Here is a 23384-nt window from a genome sequence, read left to right as displayed (position 1 = left end):
AAAATTGCCAAAAAACCAAGTTACCAATTTTACTAAATTTAACAGTTACCAAGAATTACCATCTGAAAAATCTATGCGGTATTTAGCAAACAGTGCGTTCTTGCTACAAATGCTCCAAGATTGCTCTATAAGGCTACTGAGAAATTATTGCCAGAATTACAATACTAAAAAGAGTAAACGAGAAAAAAGTGTTTTTTTTTCTCAGTGTTCTAAAACAGAAAAGGAAGTTTTTCTTCCTGCCTTTAATTGCAATTGATAACTATCTATGGTCAATTTTACTGTTATATCTGTGGCATATAGTTTATAAGCTGTTCTATTATTGCTATGCCAAGGGAAAGCTCCCTCACTCTTTCACTCATATTTGCGAGTGCATTGATTATTATATTTCGAAAGAGCATAAAAAAGGAATCAAGTAGTTTGACACCTTGTCCACAGGGCAATGAATGACACCCATGAGCCCTGGCAATGAATTCTATATAAGGATGAATGATCCTGACAAGTCATGTGGTAATGATAGCGTACTATTGATTGCGAAGTTTAATAGGGAAAACGAACAGGAAACGGATGTGAATCTTGGGCTTTAACTAAGCAGCTCGAAAAACAAATCTAAGGGCTTAATAAGAATTGTCTCAGATGTATTCATGAAATTCATTGGACTGAAAGATTGCAAATGCTTTCATCTGTCAAAAAACAGGACTGCTCTTTGTGACTTTTAAAATCGCTAGTAGTCGGGGCTTATAGTAGGCTCACTTAATGCGCATAGATCGCATCCTTCACGGTATGTGGTACTGGATCTCTCCCAGTATCAGAAGGTGTAGACGGCAAAAAGCTACAGTGGGACGATGTCTGTGGAAGGCTGCTAAGCTGTTTACATCATCAATGGAAGATATTTGATCTGCAGTACTCGAGAGGTCATCTTGGAGAGGGACCGTTGTCGCCTTATGTGCCAGCCCGCGTTCGAAGACCTAAGAGGACTAATTAAGTAGAAGACTAACTAGTTAGAAGACTAATTAAGTAAAATAGGAGTTGGAGTAACTCCACATTGTCCCATTAATATATCCTGAAAAATCATATATTAATGCATATTTGATGTGTGATTCTTATTTTTTAACATAATAGTAATTTGTTTGTAAACCCACTGTACTATATATGCAAATAGTGAAGTAACACATGCACAAAAAATACACTCCTGTGTTTTCTTAATCCTACTCTTCAGTCACTGATCCACATTCGCAGACAAAGGTGAGCCTCCGTATCCTTGAAAAGCTGAGGTCGCATTATGTAATTTTTTTTTTTTGCAGAACGACAAATTTTTATTTTGATAAAATTTATTTTTAACAAGTTGTTTGTTTGAAACGATATTTTTGATTTTCTAACTAGTGCGACAGGTAGAAGGAAGAACTATAGATAGTTTAAAGAAAAGTAGCATATTTTTTCGACTTAAATATTGCTATGGAATGAGTCTTACTCTTTAGAACATGCTCAGCAGAATTTAAGAAATATTTGAAGTACCAAGGACATCAAAAATAACCCTCCCCCCCCCCTGAATCAATCTTTGTTCTATTCATCTCTGAAAACCGCGATTTTCAAGGATTTTTCTTTTGGCTGCTTCAAAATTACAATTTTGAATAACAATTTAAATTAAAATTACAATTAAGGTGGTATCACATTCTGTAAGTTTTGCCAGGTTGAACCGTGAATATACATCAGCGAAACTAATTTGTTAAATTTTGACAGCGTTTTCCATTTATAAAAGCTCAAAACTTAACAGTCCGTTCATTCCCATAGACAACCTTACCCTCATAGCTACACCTTCTTAAGCTGTCTGGTGTCACATGATTTAGCTTATTTTCGCTGACTTTTAACCCACGTTTCTGCTATTTTAATTCAGTGACCGCTTGTACAAAATTTTTTTTTTCTGTATATGGAGTTATTGTTCAAGTTGGATATCCGATTTTTCCTAATTATATATATATATATATATATATATATATATATATATATATATATATATATATATATATATATATATATATATATATATATATATATATATATATATATTATATATTTAGTATGAAGTGGCATTTTATTGACTGTTTCGCCATATCCATTTATTCATCTTTATTTATTTTATACTTTGATATTTCCTGTCATACTTTTAGGGATGCCCAGGAGACTTGTCAACCCTAAAATCGCTTGTTTGGATTTTACCCTGCAAAAGTCGAAAATGAAGCTTGGTGTTGAGGTAAAATAAGACTTTAATCATTGTTTCTTTTGCCCCCATTCTTATATCATGTCCTTTAGTGATTTCTACTGTTTAACAAACAGTCATTGACAGTTATTAAACTGTCAATCCACATTATTTTTTTTTAATATTTTTTTTTAGCAATCTTGGTCGTAATGATGGTTTTTTTTTTTTTCAATTTTATCACAAATAGAAATGTTCATATTGTAATAAGGATTGTTCTCAGTAAATTGCGAATTATGTTGTGGTCTATAAAGGGCATTGGGGGCGTCAGCCATAATTATCTTAGTTTCTGCTTGTTTTGAGCTTGACTCTGTTATTTATTGTAATTTCTGTTCTTGTTGCGTTTAATTTTTCATTCGTTTTGTCAGATCAAACCATTTAATGATTTCTATTGTTGTTGCTGCTTTTTTAAGTAAATCAAACACAAAATTATGGGTTTAACCGTAAATTGGTACCTTTGAGTTTCAATTATGCTGACGATTGCTAAATATGCTTTGATTTTTAAAAGCCACGGGGATTGTTGGCCTTACCCTTTTGAGTTTACCTTTTTGAGTTTTCCGCCGACCGTCCATGGGCTAAACGATTTTATGGGAGGATGTCGTAAGGAAAAATTTAAGGAAAATGGGAACTTCCTGGGAGGGTGTAAAGAGGGAGGCTTTGAGTAGATTGGGATGGAGGAAGAGCATGAGTAACTGTGTTGACCTAAGCTGGTCTGGTGCTGCGGTGAGTTGTTGGCAGTAGTAGTAGCAGTAATAGTATGCGCATTTTTCTTTTGTTCAGTTGGGCCACCCTCTCATCGTGCTCTGGAAGTTTTATCATAATCTTTTAAGCTTAAGAGACTGCTTATGCAACCTTTGGACAACCTGTTTGCACATAGTGTTGTAATTTAGTTCAGGTTCTCCCTCAACATACTTCCCTTTCAACATTTCCTGAAATTTTCACCTTAATACCACAGTAGTGATAGTAGTGCGCACATGTTGCTTTTTCGTTAATTGATCATCCCCTCATCATTCCCCAAAAGTTCCAATTTAATACCCTAAGCTATTCCTGAGGTACACCCTTTTGCCAATCTGCATGCACAGATTGTGTTTTAATTTAGTTCAACTTTCTCATCAATATTCCCTGAAGTTTTCACATTCATACCATTAGCCTTAGTAGCAGAAGGACTCATAATAGTTGTGAAGCAAGTAGTGGTAGTTGTATTAGTAGTAGTACTAATAGTAATAGCAGCATTGATAATGCAGTAGTAGTATGGACATAGTACCTATTTGGTCAGTTGAACATCCACTTCATCATCCCTTGGAAGTTACAACTTAGTACGCTAAGTCGTTCCTAAAATATTGCTGATGCGCCCTTTTAACAACCAGTAGGCACATACTGTGTACTGATTTAGTTCAACTTCCCCCTCAGTATTTTCTGAAATAGTAGTTGTAATAGCAGTAGCTGTATTGATTGTGGTAGTAGTATTAATAGTTGTAGTAGTAGTAATAATAGTTGTTGCAGTAGTAGTAATAGTTGTATTAATAGTAGCGTACATATAATGTTTTTTAGTATATTGATCATCCCCTTCATCATTCCCTGAAAGTTCCAATACCCTACTAAGTCATTCCCCAGATACACCCTTTTGACAACTCGCAAGCACATAGTGTCCTTTGACATAGTTCAACACTCCCCTCAACATTCGGTGAAAGTTTCAGCTGAATGGTCTCGGCCTGTTTGGGTACAAAAGGTCAAACAAGCTCCTCTTTCCCTATAATAAATACTATATGTAAAGCAGTAGACGAATTTTATAACTTACAGGACTACGGAAAAGTTGTCACCCCCAAAGCAAAGTTTTTTGACCTTTCAACTATGCTGAACAGTATGACTGTCTCAAAATTTTGATCGGATGTTGTTGGGGAACAAAGGTGCGTGTAAGGGGAGCTGGTTGCTCTCGAATCACTTCTGACTCTTAAAAAAGGCACTAGAGCTTTCAATTTCCTATTGAATCAGCCACTTCCAAAGTTTCTTCGAAGTGCCTTGGTGAAAAAAAAAAAACAAAACAAAAACAATCCATTGTGCCAACCAGTACTGTCACTTACTTGAAGTACTACTTAAGTAAAATTTTCCATTACTTGTACTTGTACTTAGTAAAAACTCTAGGGTGTACTTATTACTTGATACTTAAGTAAGATTACGAAATACTTATTACTTAAGATACTTTTAATGTACTTGTTTTTCAAATACTTTACCTTTGACACGAAAATTTTGTGTGTGTGTGCTTTGGCAATGTACAAGAAAACATCACCTTTAAATTTAGAGCAAACTCAGATGTAGCTTTTGTGTGTCTGTGCTTTGGCAATGTACAAGAAAACATCACCCTTTAGATTTAGAGTAAACTCAGATATACCTCCATGCCCTATTTTTGGATATGAAATAAGGTATTTGTTTTTGACAAAAAAAAACTATAGTATTATTAACATTTGGTTTAATTTTTTTTTAAAGTTATATAACAAAGAAAATTGAAATTATTTCGCAGTTCACTGGTCGACAGTGAGCTAAAATCCCTTGTTTTGTGCTAAATGTTGCATACTAAGGTCCATTTGGGCTTATATTTCTAACATTAGTGTTTAAGTTTTGTCATCTCGTCAACTGAACCAGATTTCTACCATTTCATCATCTTCAGGACAATATTATTGGTAAAACTACTGAAGCTATGAATCTTTGCCCATCTAAATGTTGTCTGCAATAAACAAGTCTAGGTAATTCTAGCAGGAACCAATGCAGTGGTATTTTGTCAAATTCGTTTCAGCAAATTCAGGTATTCAGACGAATCTGAATTCAGATTTGTCACTCCATTCATAAGTTATAGGCCCTACTAAATTAAAGGAAAACTCAACTTTCTTAGGACTTGAAACCCTCTCCCTCTCGCCCTATTTGAGATAGGGTTTGTGATACCGAAACTTGATATGAGCCCTGATCTTACGCATCTTTGGTCTAGTTTAGATTCGGATCCGTTACTCCATTTGCAAGTTATACTAAATTAAACAAAAAACTTAAATTTTTCGGGAATTAAAACCCACTCGCCCTTGTTATATTTAAGCTAGGGTCTTTATCTCAAAATTTGATATGTGTCATGGTCTTAGGCCTCTTTGGTTCAATTTTCATTCAGATCTATCACTCCATTCGCAAGTTCCTCTAAATTAAACGAAAAACTGTTTTTAGCAGGTAAAGCCCTCTCCCCTCTGTTTTATTTGTGCTAGGGTCTTCATCTTTCAACTTGACGTGTCCAAATCTGGCCATCAAAATTTGCATCCAAATCCAACCAATGTTTCTCCCCCTATATGTGATTACACAGACGGACGGACAGACTAATAGACGGACGGACGGATTTTACAACGTCTTAGGTAGCCATGTTGGCTAATTGGATCCAAAACAAAGAAAAGAATGGCATATCATAATGCAGGTATTATCACCTATTTGGACAGTGGAAAATATCCATCAAGATAGGTTTTTGAGATCTGTTTGTCTGTCCGTCCGTCTGTGCAATCGAGTATAGCGGATTTGTATTGAAATTGAACTATTTGGATTAAAATTGAGCTTAATTAGGGCGATGGGGCTTTAAGTGTTAAAAAAATTTGAGTTTTTCATTTAATTCACTGTAACTTGCATATGGAGATGAATTTCGATGAAAATTGAATAAAGACGCCTAAGAGTATGATATGCATTGAGTTCTGGGATAGAGACCCAAGCTTAATTAAAAGTTGAGTTTTTCACTTAATTCAGTTGTAGCTTGCGAGAGATTTTTAACTTAAGAGTGGGTGACCGTTCGTGAGGTATTTTTGAATTTGATATTAAGAAGGAACTCATGTCTCAGATCTCTCATTTTAAACCCCGACCAGTTCTGGTGATATTGGGGGAGACTTGGGGGTAACTGGAAATCTTGGAAAACGGTTAGAGTGGAGAGATCAGGATGAAACTTGGTGGGTAGAATAAGCAAATGTCGTAGATACGTGATTGACGAAACCGGACTGAATTCACTCTCTTTTGGGTAGTTAGGGGGTCCAGTGCTTTGGCGAGTTCGGTACTTCTGGACGTGCTAGGACAATAAAATTGGTAGGCGTGTCAGGGACCTGCACAAATTGACTTGATAAAGTTGATTTCCCCGATTCAACCATCTGGGGGAGGGGGGAAACTGAAGGGAGAGGAAAAACTAAAAAAATGAGGTATTTTTAACTTGCGAGTGGGTGATTGGATCTTAATGAATTTTGATATTTAAAAGGACCTTGTGTCTCAGCTCTTATTTTAAATGCCGACCAGCATTAAGCCTCTGATTTTTCTTTTAAATTAATCTATTGATTCTTATAATTTTGCTAGAGCTCATGCCATATGAGCTCTTGGCTCTTCCGACCTCGTCACAAGTGCCATATGAGCTCTTAGCTCTTATTTTATTCCTTTTTTCTCAGAAGATTTTCGACTTAGTCTTATGGTTTTTGCCACTTCATGGTGTGAAAACTGCTGCTAGAAATAGATAGGTTGCAATTTCTGCCGTATTGTCTTCTAGTATATTTAAATGTGTGCTTGTATCGTTCCTGCGTCCCCTTAAAAGTTCTGTTTCTTACGGTAATATTGGTTTGTATTCTGTTGCATATGCCCAGACTCGCCGTGGATTGCTATACAATTTTACTATATTAACCAATGAACTATCTAAGATTGGACCGTCAGTTAATGCGTCTAAATGCGAGTTTATTTGTTTTAATAGCCCTTATGTGGTCGTTCCATTCGTTGCTGGGACTGCAATTCTGCCATGTTCTTCTTTAGTTAGTTAGCTTGGTCTGTGTTTCGGTACAGCACTTTTCTCTACCTTTTCATCCCTAGTGAATCAAGCCGTGAAAAACCTTCGCGTCGCTTAGGGAAAAATATCCCCAAACAGAAGCCGTTACAACCGCAACGGTTTGTGCATGATTTATAACGCTTATTGCCCCCCTGTGCTTTTGTTTTTATCAGGCATGGTTCATCTGTTTCGTAAGAAAAATCCCCATACTCTACGTGCGGCTTATTTCAGATATTGCAAATTCTTCCTCCGGCTTCCTAGATGGCACCAAATCAGAAAAATAATTGCTCGATTTAGTTTAATAGATGTGCCTTCTCGGATTTGGTTTTCCAGTGATAATCAAACAGTTCGTGGTAACGAACTGTAGTAAGGAGCGACCCGGCTCAATAGTAAACGAAACTCTAAAAAATGGAATTTCGATGCTAAAAGATATATCAAAAGAATCGGATTTTTATGCTGATTTTAAATATATAAGTTTCATCAAATTTAGTCTTTGTCATCAAAAGTTACGAGCCTGAGAAAATTTTCCTTATTTTGGAAAATAGGGGGTAACACCCCCTAAAAGTCATAGGATCTTAACGAAAATTACACCATCGCATTCAGCATATCAGAGAACCCTATAGAAAAAATTTCAAGGTCCAATCTACAGAAATGTGGAATTTCGTATTTTTTGCCAGAAGACAAATCACGGGTGCGTGTTTATTTGTTTTTTGTTTTTTGTTGTTTTTTTTTTCCCAGGGGTCATCGTATCGACCAAGTGGTCCTAGAGTGTTGCAAAGGGCTCATTCTAAAGGAAATGAAAAGTTCTAGTGCCCTTTTTAAGTGACCAAAAAACTTGGAGGGCACCTAGGCCCCCTCCCACGCTCATTTTTACCCCAAAGTCAACGGATCAAAATTTTGAGATAGCCATATTGTTCCGCATAGTCGAAAACCATAATAATTATGTCTTTGGGGATGACTTACCCCCCACAGTCCCTGGGGGAGGGGCTACAAGTTACAAACTTTGACCAATGTTTACATACAGTAATGGTTACTGGGAAGTGTACCGACGTTATCAGGGGGATTTTTTTTGGTTTGGGTGTGGGGTTCAGGGGAGGGGGCTATATGGGAGGATCTTTCCTTGGAGGAATATTTCATGGGGGAAGAGAAATTCAATGAAAAGGGCGCAGGACTTTCTAGCATTACTACAAAAAAAAACAATGAAAATGTAAACATGAAAAAGTTTTTTCAATTGAAAGTAAGGAGAAGCATTAAAACTTAAAACGAACAGAGATTATTACGCATATGAGGGGTTCTAAAAATACTCTACCATAAAGAGCGAGGTATTTAGGAGGAGATAAATACTTCGCTCTTTATGCTAAATTTTTTTTAAATAATTTCAACTATTTATTCTACGGCCTTTCTGATTCAAGGGTCATTCTTAAAGAATTGGGATAAAACAATATTTAGTGTGAAGAGCGAGGTATTAACGAGGGGACCAACCCCCTCATATATATAATCAAAAATATAAGAATATAAAAGTTTGTTACGTAAGTTAATTCTTAAGTTACGTATTTTTTTTACTAATAAAAACGTTCGTTAAAAATAAAAGATCTAGTTGCCTTTTTAAGTAACCGAAAAATTGGAGGGCAACTAGACCTCCTTCCCCACCCCTTATTTCTCGAAATCGTCTGATCAAAACTAAGAGAAAGCCATTTAGCCAAAAAAAGAATTAATATGCAAATTTCATTTTTATAATTTATGTACGGAGAGCCAAAATCAGACATGCATTTATTCAAAAACTTTCAGAAATTAAATAAAAAAACAAGTTTTTTTAAATGAAAGTAAGGAGCGACATTAAAACTTAAAACGAACAGAAATTACTCCGTATATGAAAGGGGCTTTTCCTCCTCGACACCCCGCTCCTTGTGCTAAAGTTTGATTCTTTCTCGCAACTCTACTTTTTAAAACAATAAAAAACTTTAGCGTAAGGAGCGGGGTGTCGAGGAGGAAAAGCCCCTTTCATATACGGAGTAATTTCTGTTCGTTTTAAGTTTTAATGTCGCTCCTTACTTTCATTTAAAAAAACTTGTTTTTTTATTTAATTTATGTAAAAAGACTATCTACTTTATTATCTATTTATATATATATATATATATATATATATATATATATATATATATATATATATATATATATATATATATATATATATATATATATATATATATATATATATCATGGAAAGAGAAATCACCAATGCAACAGCACAAACACACAAAAAAAAAAGAGAGAGAGAGACAGAAGGAGAAAAGGAAGACTGTTTTCCTAAATTAGTGATTAATATAGACAAGCACTTGAATGAGGCCTTAACCCTACTCATCCATACAATCACATAGGTCAAACAGCATAGCCACACACAATCAACCATAAAGAATAATCCATGGACAGGCAGTCATGTCGTCAATAAGTATAAGTCGTCATTTACCAAACAATAGAAAAAATAATATAGACAAATAATTCAGAGGCAACACCCAACATAAGGGCTCATCAGGAAAATACACTGGCCTATATAGGGTTTCGCCACTCTAAATTCTCTACCCAGCACAGTGTTGTGGCTACCACAGAATATCCATGGCATCCCCGCGTCAGGTATCATCCCCAAAATACATGCCTATGAAAGAAAAAAAAAAACAGCAAATGTAAAACAACCAAGTAAAACCAAAACAAGCTTATCCTGTTAATATATCCCTCCCTTTAGCAACAATAGGTAAACTAAATATTATAAATTTTACCAAATCACAAATATTAACACATTGCAAAAAACCTGAATAAACTAAACAATTATAGAATTCATCTTTACCATGTGGCTAATTTTTAAGAAAATCTGCTCAATTAGAAACACAATTCAAAATAAATGGCGCTGCGACAACATTTCTCGAACCTCCGAAATTAGTTGAAAATTTCTTTAAGTATTTCTAGATAATTCTTTTGATAATTATTTAAAAGTTCGTTATAATGAAAACTAAATTTTTTAAATTGCCAAGTTAATTTATTTGCAGAAAAACCTCGTGACATCAATTTTTGGCTTAAGATTTTACATATATTTTTAAAATCAATATAATTACTACAAATCCTTGCATAACGAAGTAACTGTGAGAAAAACGCTGAATATGTGATATTTGAGTGTATATTACTTTCAGGGAATGGGAAACTAATCACTTCAAAATCATCCGTTTTATTATACATTTTAAAACTTAATTTATTATTATCACAAATATTAATATTTAAATCTAAGAAATGATCTTCATGACCAGCACCATGACTAGGCTCAAGAATAAGCTCTGATGGATATATATTTTTAGAAATATCAATGAAATCCTTACAATTTAAGACCAAAATATCATCTAAATCTCTTTTATTATTTGACAAAGCATGTTTTAAATTAATTGGATTATTCTTATCCATCATATATTTATATTCTAGTTGACTTAAAAACAAGTCAGCTATAAATGGGCTGGCATTCCCCCCCCCCATGGGAATTCCCACAATTTGCTTGTACATACCACCCCCAAATCTTATATAAGTATTGTATAAAACAAATTCTAATAACTCAAAAATCACATCCAAGCTGTAACATCTCAAGTTAACTGTAGTATTAAAGCAATTTGTTTTATTAAAGCATTTTTATTATAAATGTCTATTTTTAAGAACCTTTTACTAGATAAGAGGAAAGATTTCTTAATAACAATTTTTAAATTATCAAACACTACATTAAGTGATAAATTAGTATACATTGTCGCAAAATCGAAAGACTCAATTCTTTTAGCTGAAACCATTGTTAAAGAATCTATCACCTGCATTGAATTATTAACACTCCAATATGGATTAAAATTCGAAAATTTTTTAATACCAGAACAATAGGTTTTAAGTTTATTTACAATTTCCTTTAAAATTAAAGAGAGGTCAGTAGCAGCAATGCGGGTTCGACATTTAGCTGCTCCAGCAATAAACCGTGGTTTAGGGGGATTCTTATGAAATTTTACAGTCCAATATAGGAAAGGGAACTTTTTATCATTGTCATTTATTTTAATATTAAAATTTTTAAAAAGTATTTCTTCAGTCTTTTCAATTAAATTCTCATCCTCTATATTTACCTTTTCGTAAACATTAAATGTGCATAACTCCCTTTTTAAGATATCACAATACAGCTTCTGACAAATTATGGCAAAATTATTATTAGCTTTATCCACTGGCACAATTACAAATTCATTCTTTAGATTAGCAATTGCTTGTTTAATCTTCGTATTATAAAATAATGATTTAGTGTTACTATTTTTTAAGTTAGAATATATTTTATTTCTTATTCTACTAATAATTAAATTCTTCCAACTTTGAAAACTCTCTTTATTTTTATTCTCTTTCTTACACCACTTATCAATAAATAAATCAAAATCATTTTCCAAGCCATCAAGAACACTCGATGGTTTCAGATGATGAGAAAGACGGAAATTAGCCCCTTTATTCATTATAATTTGAAGATCATCTTGCTTTATTATTGACAAGTCCCCTGTTATAACATGTTTGTAAGTAGGATTTACAAATGGGCCAAGTTGCTTACAATTACAAACCGGTTTCCAATTTATATCACTATCTAGTCTTTTTAGTATTAAATTATAATTAAAAATAATTTGCCCAAAAGTTTTTGAAAATTTATAAGTTAAAACTGGACTATCATTATAATTCAAATTACTAGGAAGGGCCTGTTTCACATGCCGCTGATTTAAAATTTCTGGTAAATTAATATCTTCAATCTGCTTACAAGTAAAATTAATAAGTAAATATAATCTGTTATCCTTATTACTAATCTTATCGAACTTTTTCTTTTTTGAAATAAATTTCGTTTTAGTTAGAATGCAAATTGTATCACATATTACTTTAAAATTATAATCAAGAGCTGTATTATTCTTAACAATCCAGAAAAGTTTGATTAAATTCCTCTTGGATAAATTATTTAGACATTTTATTACAGAAATCATACCCCTAGATTCAAGTAGCTGGCATAGATCTATAGAAAGCATATGTACATCTAATTCATTTTTTCTATTATTTTTCCTATGTCCTCTCGATCGTTTTTTACGTTTAGTAGGACAAGTAAAAGAAGGATGGTCCATAAAACCATCAATACATTTAACAACAACATGAGACATGTCACCATATTTTGCTACACGATCATTTAGCCCAAAAGGATAAGCTCTACCAAGAGTATGGATCCAGAAATCCTCCTGTTTACGTAGTCTATTATTCTTCTCTTCTTTATTTAAATTTTCTAATTCTAAATTTTCTAAAATTGTGACAGTTATATCTGATATGGAACATTTACCATTATTACAATGTTGAACTAGATAGTTATTAGTTTTTTCATTATTTACTGTTGTCTTATGTCCAGAAAATCTTTTATATATATTATTAGTTGTTTCCCCCACATATTGTAGGCAGCATTTATTACATTCTAATAGGTAAATTACATTGGTTGTTCTACAATTAACATTACCACGCAACTTGCATGCAAAATTTTTATTATGCAATGTACTCTTAACAGAAGTCCGTGGGACAAAATGATCTTGGCAAAGAAAACAACGACTTTTACACTTACTAACTTTCAAAAAATCGTTCCGAGTTCCGAGGCTAATATTTGTGTTTTGTTGCATAAAAAGTTATTGAAAATAAATCCAAAACAAACCAACATCCAAATCAAAATCCAACAATCAAAGTCCAAAAAACATGCCAAGGTCAATAGGTCAATAAATACATAAACAAAAACATGAAAGAACATGAAATTTGCATAAGTGCCATCTCACCAATAATTGACAATATCAGGTTAAAAACCTGGAACAGGGTAAAGGTCTGTCGGGGAGAAAACTAAAAAAATTTCCTCCACCAGCACTGGATCCAACCTGGAATAATATCATGAAAAGAGAAATCACCAATGCAACAGCACAAACACACAAAAAAAAAGAGAGAGAGACAGAAGGAGAAAAGGAAGACTGTTTTCCTAAATTAGTGATTAATATAGACAAGCACTTGAATGAGGCCTTAACCCTACTCATCCATACAATCACATAGGTCAAACAGCATAGCCAAACACAATCAACCATAAAGATATATATATATATATATATATATATATATATATATATATATATATATATATATATATATATATATATATATATATATGATAAATACTTGAAGTAATACTTAAGTACAATTTTGGCAAGTACTTGATATTTGATACTTAAGTAAGAATTTGGAAAGTACTTATTACTTGATATTTAAGTAAAAAAACAATGAGTACTTAATACTTGATACTTAAGTAAAAATTTGGAGTACTTGTTGCAGCACTGGTGCCAACATAGCTCTTTACTTAGGCAATGCTATTGCACTGCCTATGATTTTTAAATAATATCGACCCTCCCGTGTTCTTCGAATATTCTGTATTTCATTAAAAGTCATAAAACTGATAATATCCAAAAATAAAGCTAAAGAGTAAAATTATAAAGCCTGAAATGTAACGTGATTGCCCGTATGATAACAAGTGCATAAGATAGATTTTATTTTAAAAATGTATACAAAACATTTTGCAGCACATGCTAAGAAAGCATCAAAGGGTTTGTTGGCAGCAGGTGGCAGTCTTCTCTACTCTTCATAGCACTACATACAAACATATAAACTACATACATATACATACAAACCTACTATTCTTTTGCAAGAAAAAATCTCTTAACTACAGCCTTGAAGGATGTCTGACGACTCGAATTTCTTATATCAAATGGAATAATATCCCATACAAAGGAGGCAAAATTTTTAATTACAAAAGTAACTCTAACCATATTTCCGAATGGGTGTACCAGATTTGATGCCCCTCGTGTATCATGGCTATGGAGATCACCATTTATGGAGAAAAATTTTTCGAAAGAAGAGGGAAGAATATTATTGATAAATTTAGATGTGAAAATACTAACTGGGTAATCTCTTGTTTTTGATATATCAAAAAGTTGATACTTAGTGTTTTTGGAACTACATTTTGCAACCGCTATTACCAGTAAGTACATATTTGCGTACATTGTTACATAACTCAAATGTAGTTCAAATCAGCTATTATAGTTCTTCCATTAAAAGCATATGAAGAGGCTCTTTGAAAAATACCTTGTAACAGCGCAGTAGAAAAGGCCTTCGCACTTTATCAAAGTTTCCCTGGTCAATCCCGCCTGTCACAAGGAAATGGATTTTCACCGGTTTGTAACAATTGTTTTCCTATACTTCAGGAAACGATTTTATATATATATATATATATATATATATATATATATATATATATATATATATATATATATATATATATATATATATATATATATGTTTAAATACTTTAAAAGACTGTGCATATACAAACTGTGAGAAAAATTATCATTTAAACCCGCTTTAAACAAAGATCCTCGTAGAGTTTTACCCCCTATCCCCTTCTTGGAGGGAAGCAAGAAACTTCCTGGGGAGGCTAATGAACCCTCGTCTTGCGTTTTTCATCTCTGTGCAAGTAGACCTGTGAAGCCATGTGCTAGTTTATGCTACTAGAAAAAGACTGTAGCACTAGGGGGAGCTCTTCCCCTCCCTCCTTTGCCAATAATAAAGGTGTAGATCAGACATAATCACGGAAATCAATAGGGATCAGATATATCAATTTTTACCCCTCTCTCCCTCCCCTAGAACTCATTGTATATTTGAAGGTTTGATGAGAAGTATGTTTCGGCATTGAAATGACTTCTTCGAGATATCTGTCCCCGCCTAAAAAACGGTGCGTCATCCTTCTTTCATAATAGATGGTGCGCACTTACACATCATTGCATAAAATTTTGTTAAATGGGAAGCAAATTAGTTTAGTTATGTGAAGCTTTAAATAAATGTTAGAAACATTTTTCTGTAATAAGGAGTTAGGTATCGCACCCTTATTCAGGTTTAGTCTAAATAAAGGAGAGATTAATTCCAACCCCTCCCCTCATGTCGCTTCCTATGTTTGTCAGAAGACTCAGGGAGATTAAGACAATTTGGGCATTGAAATATGCACTTTTAGGTATCTGCCCTCCCCCTCCCGCCTACGCAATAAACCACCACCCCATCCTTCGTAATAGCTATATAAGTAAACTAGATAAATACTTTTTTCTAGTTTCGCAAAAAAAAAAAAAAAACACTAGAAAACGGACAAAACTGCCTCCCCCTCATAGATTTTAAAGAATATGTTGATCTCTCTCCACATTTTCGTGAATTTTTGTGCCTGATTTATAGGATCATCACTCCTAATGTACCGTTCCGACATATTTAATGTCGTTTTTGGATCTTAATATTTTCTTTGGGTATGAATGCTCTACCTCACATAGACATAAGCAGGACTTATTTAGACAGGATTGTCTAAATGATGGCCTCCGGAATTCAGTTATATTTTATTTCGTTTAAGGGGGTTTTGATATTTTACCAGGGACAACAGGGATAAAGATCCTCCTGGGCCGTTAATGGTGCATAGGGAGATGACGAATTGACGTTTCGGTTGCTGGGGACTTTCTCCAATGTTACAGATTCGAGCCTGCTAGGGGCATGAATACTGAATCTGAGAAAAAAAAATAACAAAAATGAATATAGACAAATTTTTATGCCTTTTTGAGGTTTTTTATTTACACCCCCCCCCCCCCTCTCGAAAAAAATATTTTTATAAAACCTCTCCAACAAAGATCCTGGATACGGCTTTGACTCTGAGACATGCGTGAGAAAAGCAGTGTTGACAATAGCGATGTTCCTTAATGTTGACAAGAATTAAGGCCAGCATGGCTTAGGCTCTCCAAAACAAGTGCAGCAATTCCATTTCCGTGCGTTTTAACGTAGTTATTTTTTCTATAGTTTTTCTTCGGCTATCTCTTGTAAAAGTTCTGCTCTTCCTTTCATCAAAGTATGATACTTATGGGTCCATGTTTTTTCCAGATGGTCAAAAATCTAGATACATTAGGGGTCAAAATTTCTTTTTTCCAGATACTGTTTTTCTGTCTTTTAGACACGTTACATAAACTTAGGCTCAGAAATTTCTGCTGGAATTTTCAGGTATTTAGCTAAAAATTAATAAGTTAAGAATAATGCATATAGTGCTACTTATAGTAAACCTGCTATTTATGGCTATACTGTTGTGTTACAACCTATTATTTAATTGAATTTATTTATAGATTAAAATTCAGGATCCAGAGCAGTTGGCTGCAATCCGAGACCGAGAATCCGACATGGTTAAAGAAAAGATCCAAAAAATTATAGCATCTGGAGCTAACGTCATTCTCACCACTGGTGGTATTGATGACCTCTGTTTAAAGGTAAACTTATTTTTGCCATGAAATTTGCAAGTTTGTTGAAGAATAGATATCACCAAAGGGAATCTCAACCTGTCTTCTATACGGGATATGAGGGAGGCACCTATCCATGAGCTGCTGCGGGCAACTTATTCAGTCACTTTTACCATTCAGCCCAAGACTGGATTTTTTTTTTTAAGCCAAGGAAAGCAGATAATATATTGCTTTGATCTTGAAGACTACAGTAAAGGCAAAATGCCAATAAACTTTGGTCTTGTTGATTTTGTAGGTGGGGTCGTATTGGTCAATTGTCGGACTCGGATAGAGTTCACGGTGCTTGTAGGACCTTTTCTGAAGTACGATAAGCCGGTTGGCTCTTCTGATCTCCCGGACTAGTCTTTCTTTTTGGCACCACTCTTAACTGTCAAACCTTCAATGATATATTAAACCAGTTTGTATTGAGATTACAGGGGAACAGTGCTGTCACTTACTTGAAGTACTACTTAAGTAAAATTTTCCATTACTTGTACTTGTACTTAAGTTAAAACTCTAGGATGTAATTATTACTTGATACTTAAGTAAGATTACGAAATACTTATTACTTAAGATACTTTTAATGTACTTTTTTTTCAAATACTTCACCTTTGACACGAAAATTTTGTGTGTGTGTGTGTGCTGGGGCAATGTACAAGAAAACATCACCTTTAGATTTAGAGTAAACTCAGATATAGCTTTTGTGTGTCTGTGCTTTGGCAATATACAAGAAAACATTACCCTTTAGATTTAGAGTAAACTCAGATATACCTCCATGCCCTATTTTTGGATATGAAATAAGGTATTTGTTTCTGACAAAAAAAAAATTATTGTATTATTAACACCTGGTTTAATTTTTGTTTAAAAGCTATATAACAAAGAAAATTCAAATTATTTCGCAGTTCACTGGTCGACAGTGAGCTAAAATCCCTTGCTTTGTGCTAAAAGTTGCATACTATATTCCATTTGGGCTTATATTTCTAACATTAGTGTTTAAGTTTTGTCATCTCGTCAACTGAACCAGATTTCTACCATTTCATCATCTTCAGGACCATATTATTGGTAAAACTACCGAAGCTATGAATCTTTGCCCATCTAAATGTTGTCTGCAATAAACAAGTCTAGGTAATTCTAGCAGGATCCAATGCAGTAGTATTTTGTCAAATTCATTTCAGCAAATTCAGGTATTCAGACGAATCTGACTTCAGATTTGTCACTCCATTGATAAGTTATAGGCCCTACTAAATCAAAGGAAAACTCAACTTTCTTAAGACTTGAAACCCTCCCCCTCTCGCCCTATTTGAGATAGGGTTTGTGATATTGGAACTTTATATGAGCCCTGATCTTAGGCATCTTTGGTCTAGTTTACATTCGGATCCGTTACTCCATTTGCAAGTTATACTAAATTAAACAGAAAACTTAGATTTTTCAGGAATTAAAACCCACTCCCCCTTGTTATATTTAAGCTAGGGTCTTTATCTCAAAACTTGATATGTGCCATGGTCTTAGGCCTCTTTGTTTCAATTATTATTCAGATCCATCACTCCATTCGCAAGTTCCTCTGAATTAAACGAAAAACTGTTTTTAGCAGGTAAAGCCCTCTCCCCCCTGTTTTATTTGAGCTAGGGTCTTCAACTTGATGTGTGTCATGATCCTTGGCACCAAATCTGGCCATCAAAATTTTCATCCAAATCCAACCAACGTTTCTCCCCCTATACGTGATTACACAGACGGACGGACAGACAGACAGACGGACGGACGGAGTTTACAACGTCTTAGGTAGCTATATTGGCTAATTGGATCCAAAACAAGGAAAACAATGGCATATCATCATGCAGGTATCATCACCTATTTGGACAGTGGAAAATATCCATCAAGATAGGTTTTTGAGATCTGTCTGTCTGTTCGTCCGTCTGTGCAATCGAGTATAGCGGATTTGTATTGAAATTGAACTATTTGGATTAAAATTGAGCTTAATTAGGGTGATGAGGCGTTAAAAAAATTCGAGTTTTTCATTTAATTTACTGTAACTTGCATATGGAGATGAATTTCGATGAAAATTGAATAAAGATGCCTAAGAGTATGATATTCATTGAGTTCTGGGATAAGGACCCAGGATTAATTAAAAGTTGAGTTGTTCACTTAATTCAGTGTAGCTTGCGAGAGATTGATGGATCTCAGTGAATATTGAACCAAAGGTGCCTAAGACCGTGACAGGCATCAAGTTTTGAGATGAAAACCCTAGCTCAAATAGAACGAGGGAGAGAGGGTTTAAGTGCTGAAAAAAGTCAAGCTTTTCGTTTAATTTAGTATAACTTGCGAATGGAGCAACGGATACAAATGAAAGCTAGACCAAAGATGACTAGGATCAGGGCTCATATCGAGCACTAATATCACAAGCCATATCTAAAATAGGGCGAGGGGGAGGGGGTTTCAAGTTTTAAGAAAGTCGAGTTTTCCTTCAGTTTAGTAGAGCCTATAACTACTTCCACCCATGGCTTGCCCAAAGCCTGGAAATAACCCTTTTCCAAAATAAGTCATACTGAAGCCAACCTTCAACCAAATATTCCGTCCCAAGAGAAAAATTACTTTATATGGCACTTGGTATTTACCAAGTGACATACAGTGATCGCAAATTCAGTGGGTCTGTCAGTTCCGGTCTTGCTAGTTAGGCACTTCTAGATAACCTAGGACGACGAAATTTGGCAGGCATATCAGGGACCAGACCAGATTAAATTTGAAATAGTTGTTTCCCCGATTCGACCATCTGGGGGGGGGGGAGTGGGAGGACGGTTAATTTGGAAAAATTAGACCGGATCATAATTAAATTTGATATTTAGATGGATGTCATGTCTCAGAGCTCTTACTTTAAATTCCGACCGGATCAGGTGACATTGAAGGGGGAAACCTAAAATCGTTAAAAATGCTTAGAATGGAGGGATCGGGATGAAACTTAGTGGGAAAAATAAGCACAAGTCCTAGTTACGTAATTGACATAAACAGGACGAATTCGCTCTCTTTTGGGGAGTTGGGGGGAGGGTTAATTCTGAAAAATTAGAAAAAATGAGGTATTTTTAACTTACGAAGGAGTGATCGGATCTTGAATTTCATCGGATGAAATTTCATATTAGAAGGACCTCGTAACTCAGATCTCATGTTTTAAATCCCGACCGGATCCAGTGTCATTGGGGGGATTTGGGGGGGGCGGAAATCTTGGAAAACGCTTAGAGTTGAGTGATCAGGATGAAACTTGGTGGGAAGAATAAGCACAAGTCCTAGATACGTGATTGACATAACCGAAATGGATTCGCTCTCTTTGGGGGAGTTGGAGGGGGTGTTAATTCGGAAACATAAAAAAAAATTGAGGTATTTTTACCTCAGGTACTTGAGAGCGGGTGACCGTTCGTGAGGTATTTTTGAATTTGATATTAAGAAGGAACTCATGTCTCAGATATCTTAATTGAAACCCCGACCAGTTCTGGTGACATTGGGGGAGAGTTGGAGGGGGAAACCGGAAATCTTGGAAAACGCTTAGAGTGGAGAGATCGAGATGAAACCAGTTGGGTAGAATAAGAAAATGTCGTAGATACGTGATTGACGAAACCGGACTGGATCCAATCTCTTTGGGGTAGTTAGTGGGTTCTTTGCATTGGCGAGTTCTGTACTTCTGGACGTGCTAGGACAATAAAATTGGTATGCGTGTCAGGGACCTGCACAAATTGACTTGATAAAGTCGATTTCCTCGATTCAACCATCTGGGGGGGGGACTGAAGGGAGAGGAAAATTAGAAAAATGAGGTATTTTTAACTTGCGAGTGGGTGATTGGATCTTAATGAATTTTGATATTTAAAAGGACCTTGTGTCTCAGAGCTCTTATTTTAAATGCCGACCAGCATTAAGCCTCTGATTTTTCTTTTAAATTAATCTATTGATTCTTATAATTTTGCTAGAGCTCATGCCATATGAGCTCTTGGCTCTTCCGACCTCGTCACAAGTGCCATATGAGCTCTTGGCTTTTATTTTATTCCTTTTTTCTCAGAAGATTTTCGATTTAGTTTCATGGTTTTTGCCACTTCATGGTGTAAAAACTGCTGCTAGAAATATATAGGTTGCAACTTCTGCCGTATTGTCTTCTAGTATATTTAAATGTGTGCTTGCATCGTTCCTGCGTCCCCTTAAAAGTTCTGTTTCTTACGGTAATATTGGTTTGTCTTCTGTTGCATATGCAGACGACGTTCTTCTTGTTGCCCGGACTCGCCGTGGATTGCTTTACAATTTTACTATATTAACCAATGAACTATCTAAGATTGGACCGTCAGTTAATGCGTCTAAATGCGAGTTTATTTGTTTTAATAGCCTTCATGTGGTCGCTCCATTCGTTGCTGGGACTGCAATTCTGCCATGTTCTTCTTTAGTTAGTTGGCTTGGTCTGTGTTTCGGTCCAGCACTTTTCGCTACCTTTTCATCCCTAGTGAAACAAGCCGTGAAAAACCTACGCGTCCCTTACGGAAAAATATCCCCAAACAAAAGCCGTTACAACCGCTAGAGTTCGTGCATGATTTATAACGCTTATTGCGCCCCTGTGCTTTTGTTTTTATCAGGCATGGCTCATCTGTTTCGTAAGAAAAATCCCATACTCTACGTGCGGCTTATTTCAGATATTGCAAATTCCTCCTCCGGCTTCCTAGATGGCACCAAAACAGAAAAATAATTTCTCGATTTGGTTTAATAGATGTGCGTTCACGGATTCGGTCTTCCAGTGATAATTTATGTAAAAAGACTATCTACTTGTATATATATATATATATATATATATATATATATATATATATATATATATATATATATATATATATATATATATATATATATATATACATATACATATATATATATATATATATATATATATATATATATATATATATATATATATATATATATATATATATATATATATATAGAATAAATACTTGAAGTAATACTTAAGTATAATTTTGGCAAGTACTTGATATTTAAGTAAAAAAAAAAAAAAAAAACAATGAGTATTTAATACTTGATACTTAAGTAAAAATTTGGAGTACTTGTTGCAGCACTGCAGGGGAAGCAGTAGCATTTTGATTCATATTTCGTGTCTTTTACTTAAGAAATAGGGAAAGTTCATTATAGAGACAGTGTTTTACATTCAGGGAACGTTTTGTATTGTTGAAATAGTTTTGAGACTTGTTGAGGCTATAAGTACTGATGGTTGTTTTTCAGCATAATCTCAAATTGAATAATGTTCAGGGTTTCAAACTATAACCGTTTCAGGGGATAAAATTTAATAAATAAATGCTGAAAATACAGTATGAAGCCTAAATCGAGCCATTTGCTTGTTTTGTTTTGTTATTTGTATTAATAAACCCATCTTTCTCTCTCTCAAAATGTTTCATTAATGGTTTCAGATTTTCAACATAGTTTGTAAAGAATGAATTGATAAAGGACATAAGGCAATCACAAAAAAAATATACAAGGCTACAATTTTAAAGGATATAAGGATTGTTGATTATTAGGTATAGCTTTAATAACGCAATGTATATTTTCAAACGCCAAACACAGCGAGTATCTCTTTCGCAAAGGATGTTTTACCCACCAAAGTTTATATTTATGCATTTCGAAGCCTTTGATTGCAAATATATGTAGTTACAATTGCGATTTGAGTGTCTTAATAAAACACAATATGTTTCTACGTTTTGCTAAAACTGCCTGAAGGTTTCCCCTCGATTGTTATAACAAGATTCTTGAGTCGGTTGGTTACAAATTTGAGGCTAATGTTCCAAAACTAAAGCACCACAAGTACGCATTCACCAATAATACCTTATCAACGTTATTATTTAAGTGCTTTGATTCCAGCATTTACATATACGAGGTAAGAATGTTAAATTGGGTGTCTTAAAGCAAAACATAGAATTCCCTATAAATAACGAAAAAGACCAAAAAAGTGTTGGAACTACCTCAAATAAGTGAAGTGTTACAACATTCCTTCCCTCAAAACCCACAAGAAGCTAAAGTATGTTCAGTTTAAACCTTATTTTGGAAGCCCTTTAAATCTTGCTAAGATATAATGTGTAAAATTAAAAATTGAACCAGGTTGTGAGAAAACATCTTCGGCTTTTTTATTAGTGGTTTCAGTTTTGTATTTGTTTTAATTATTATTAAATAATTTATTTGATTATTAAATTATTCAAAATTATTCGATTCAAAAAGAAAAGAAAACACATAACAACAACAATAATAAAGATCCTAGAAGCGAACTTGTTAAGGACCAAAACAACAAAAAGTTGAAAATGAAAAAGAGAGAGAAAAAAAAGAAAAGAGAAAACAAGGGTAATTGAAGCAAATTGAATAAACATTTAGAGAAATATAATATCAAGATTTTAGTACATTGTTATATAGCGTCGGAAAACTTGTGGATAGCTCGACACTGGAGGGTATTAAATTCCATTGAATTATAGATTTATAAATTGGGGATCGCTGGGCGGAACTAGAGATACACCTGGGGACAATGAAGGAACGGTTGGATGAACGGAGACAGTGGCCCTCAGAATTATTACTATTAAAATAAGATAATAAGTGGGGAGGAAGATTTTTATGGTAAGCGGAGTATGCAAGGGATAGATTTAATTTTTTGATGATTTGTTCAAAAGGGATAATACCAAAATCGGAGTACAAGTCCTTGGTGGGATATAGTCGTGGAACCGAAAAATTGCTTTGACGGCACGGTTTTGAGCAGATTTTAATTCATTGGTAACTGAAGGATAAGTATTGCCCCATACAGATCCGCAGTATGAGATATATGGGTAAATAAAAGAATGATAAAGGGTGACAAGGATATCGGGAGGAAGAAAATAATTCACTCGATTAATTATACTTACCTGTCACAAAA

The 23384-nt window shown here is 34.3% G+C and overlaps 1 protein-coding gene across 2 annotated transcripts in view; it reads left to right on the top strand.

The window, feature by feature from the left end:
- LOC136038814 (T-complex protein 1 subunit alpha-like) overlaps positions 1–23384 on the top strand; it is a 64851-nt gene that overhangs the window by 24779 nt on the left and 16688 nt on the right. For both annotated transcript variants that reach the window (XM_065722202.1, XM_065722203.1), the window contains exons 6-7: positions 2166–2248; positions 16310–16450. In XM_065722202.1, the coding sequence (XP_065578274.1) occupies positions 2166–2248; positions 16310–16450 (224 nt within the window). The remainder of the gene's footprint in view (positions 1–2165; positions 2249–16309; positions 16451–23384) is intronic.

The sequence above is a fragment of the Artemia franciscana genome, chromosome 18 (genome assembly GCF_032884065.1).
Source record: "Artemia franciscana chromosome 18, ASM3288406v1, whole genome shotgun sequence".
NCBI lineage: Eukaryota > Metazoa > Arthropoda > Branchiopoda > Anostraca > Artemiidae > Artemia > Artemia franciscana.
Note: the sequence above shows the minus strand (reverse complement) of the source record. Positions and strands in the feature narration are given on the sequence as shown.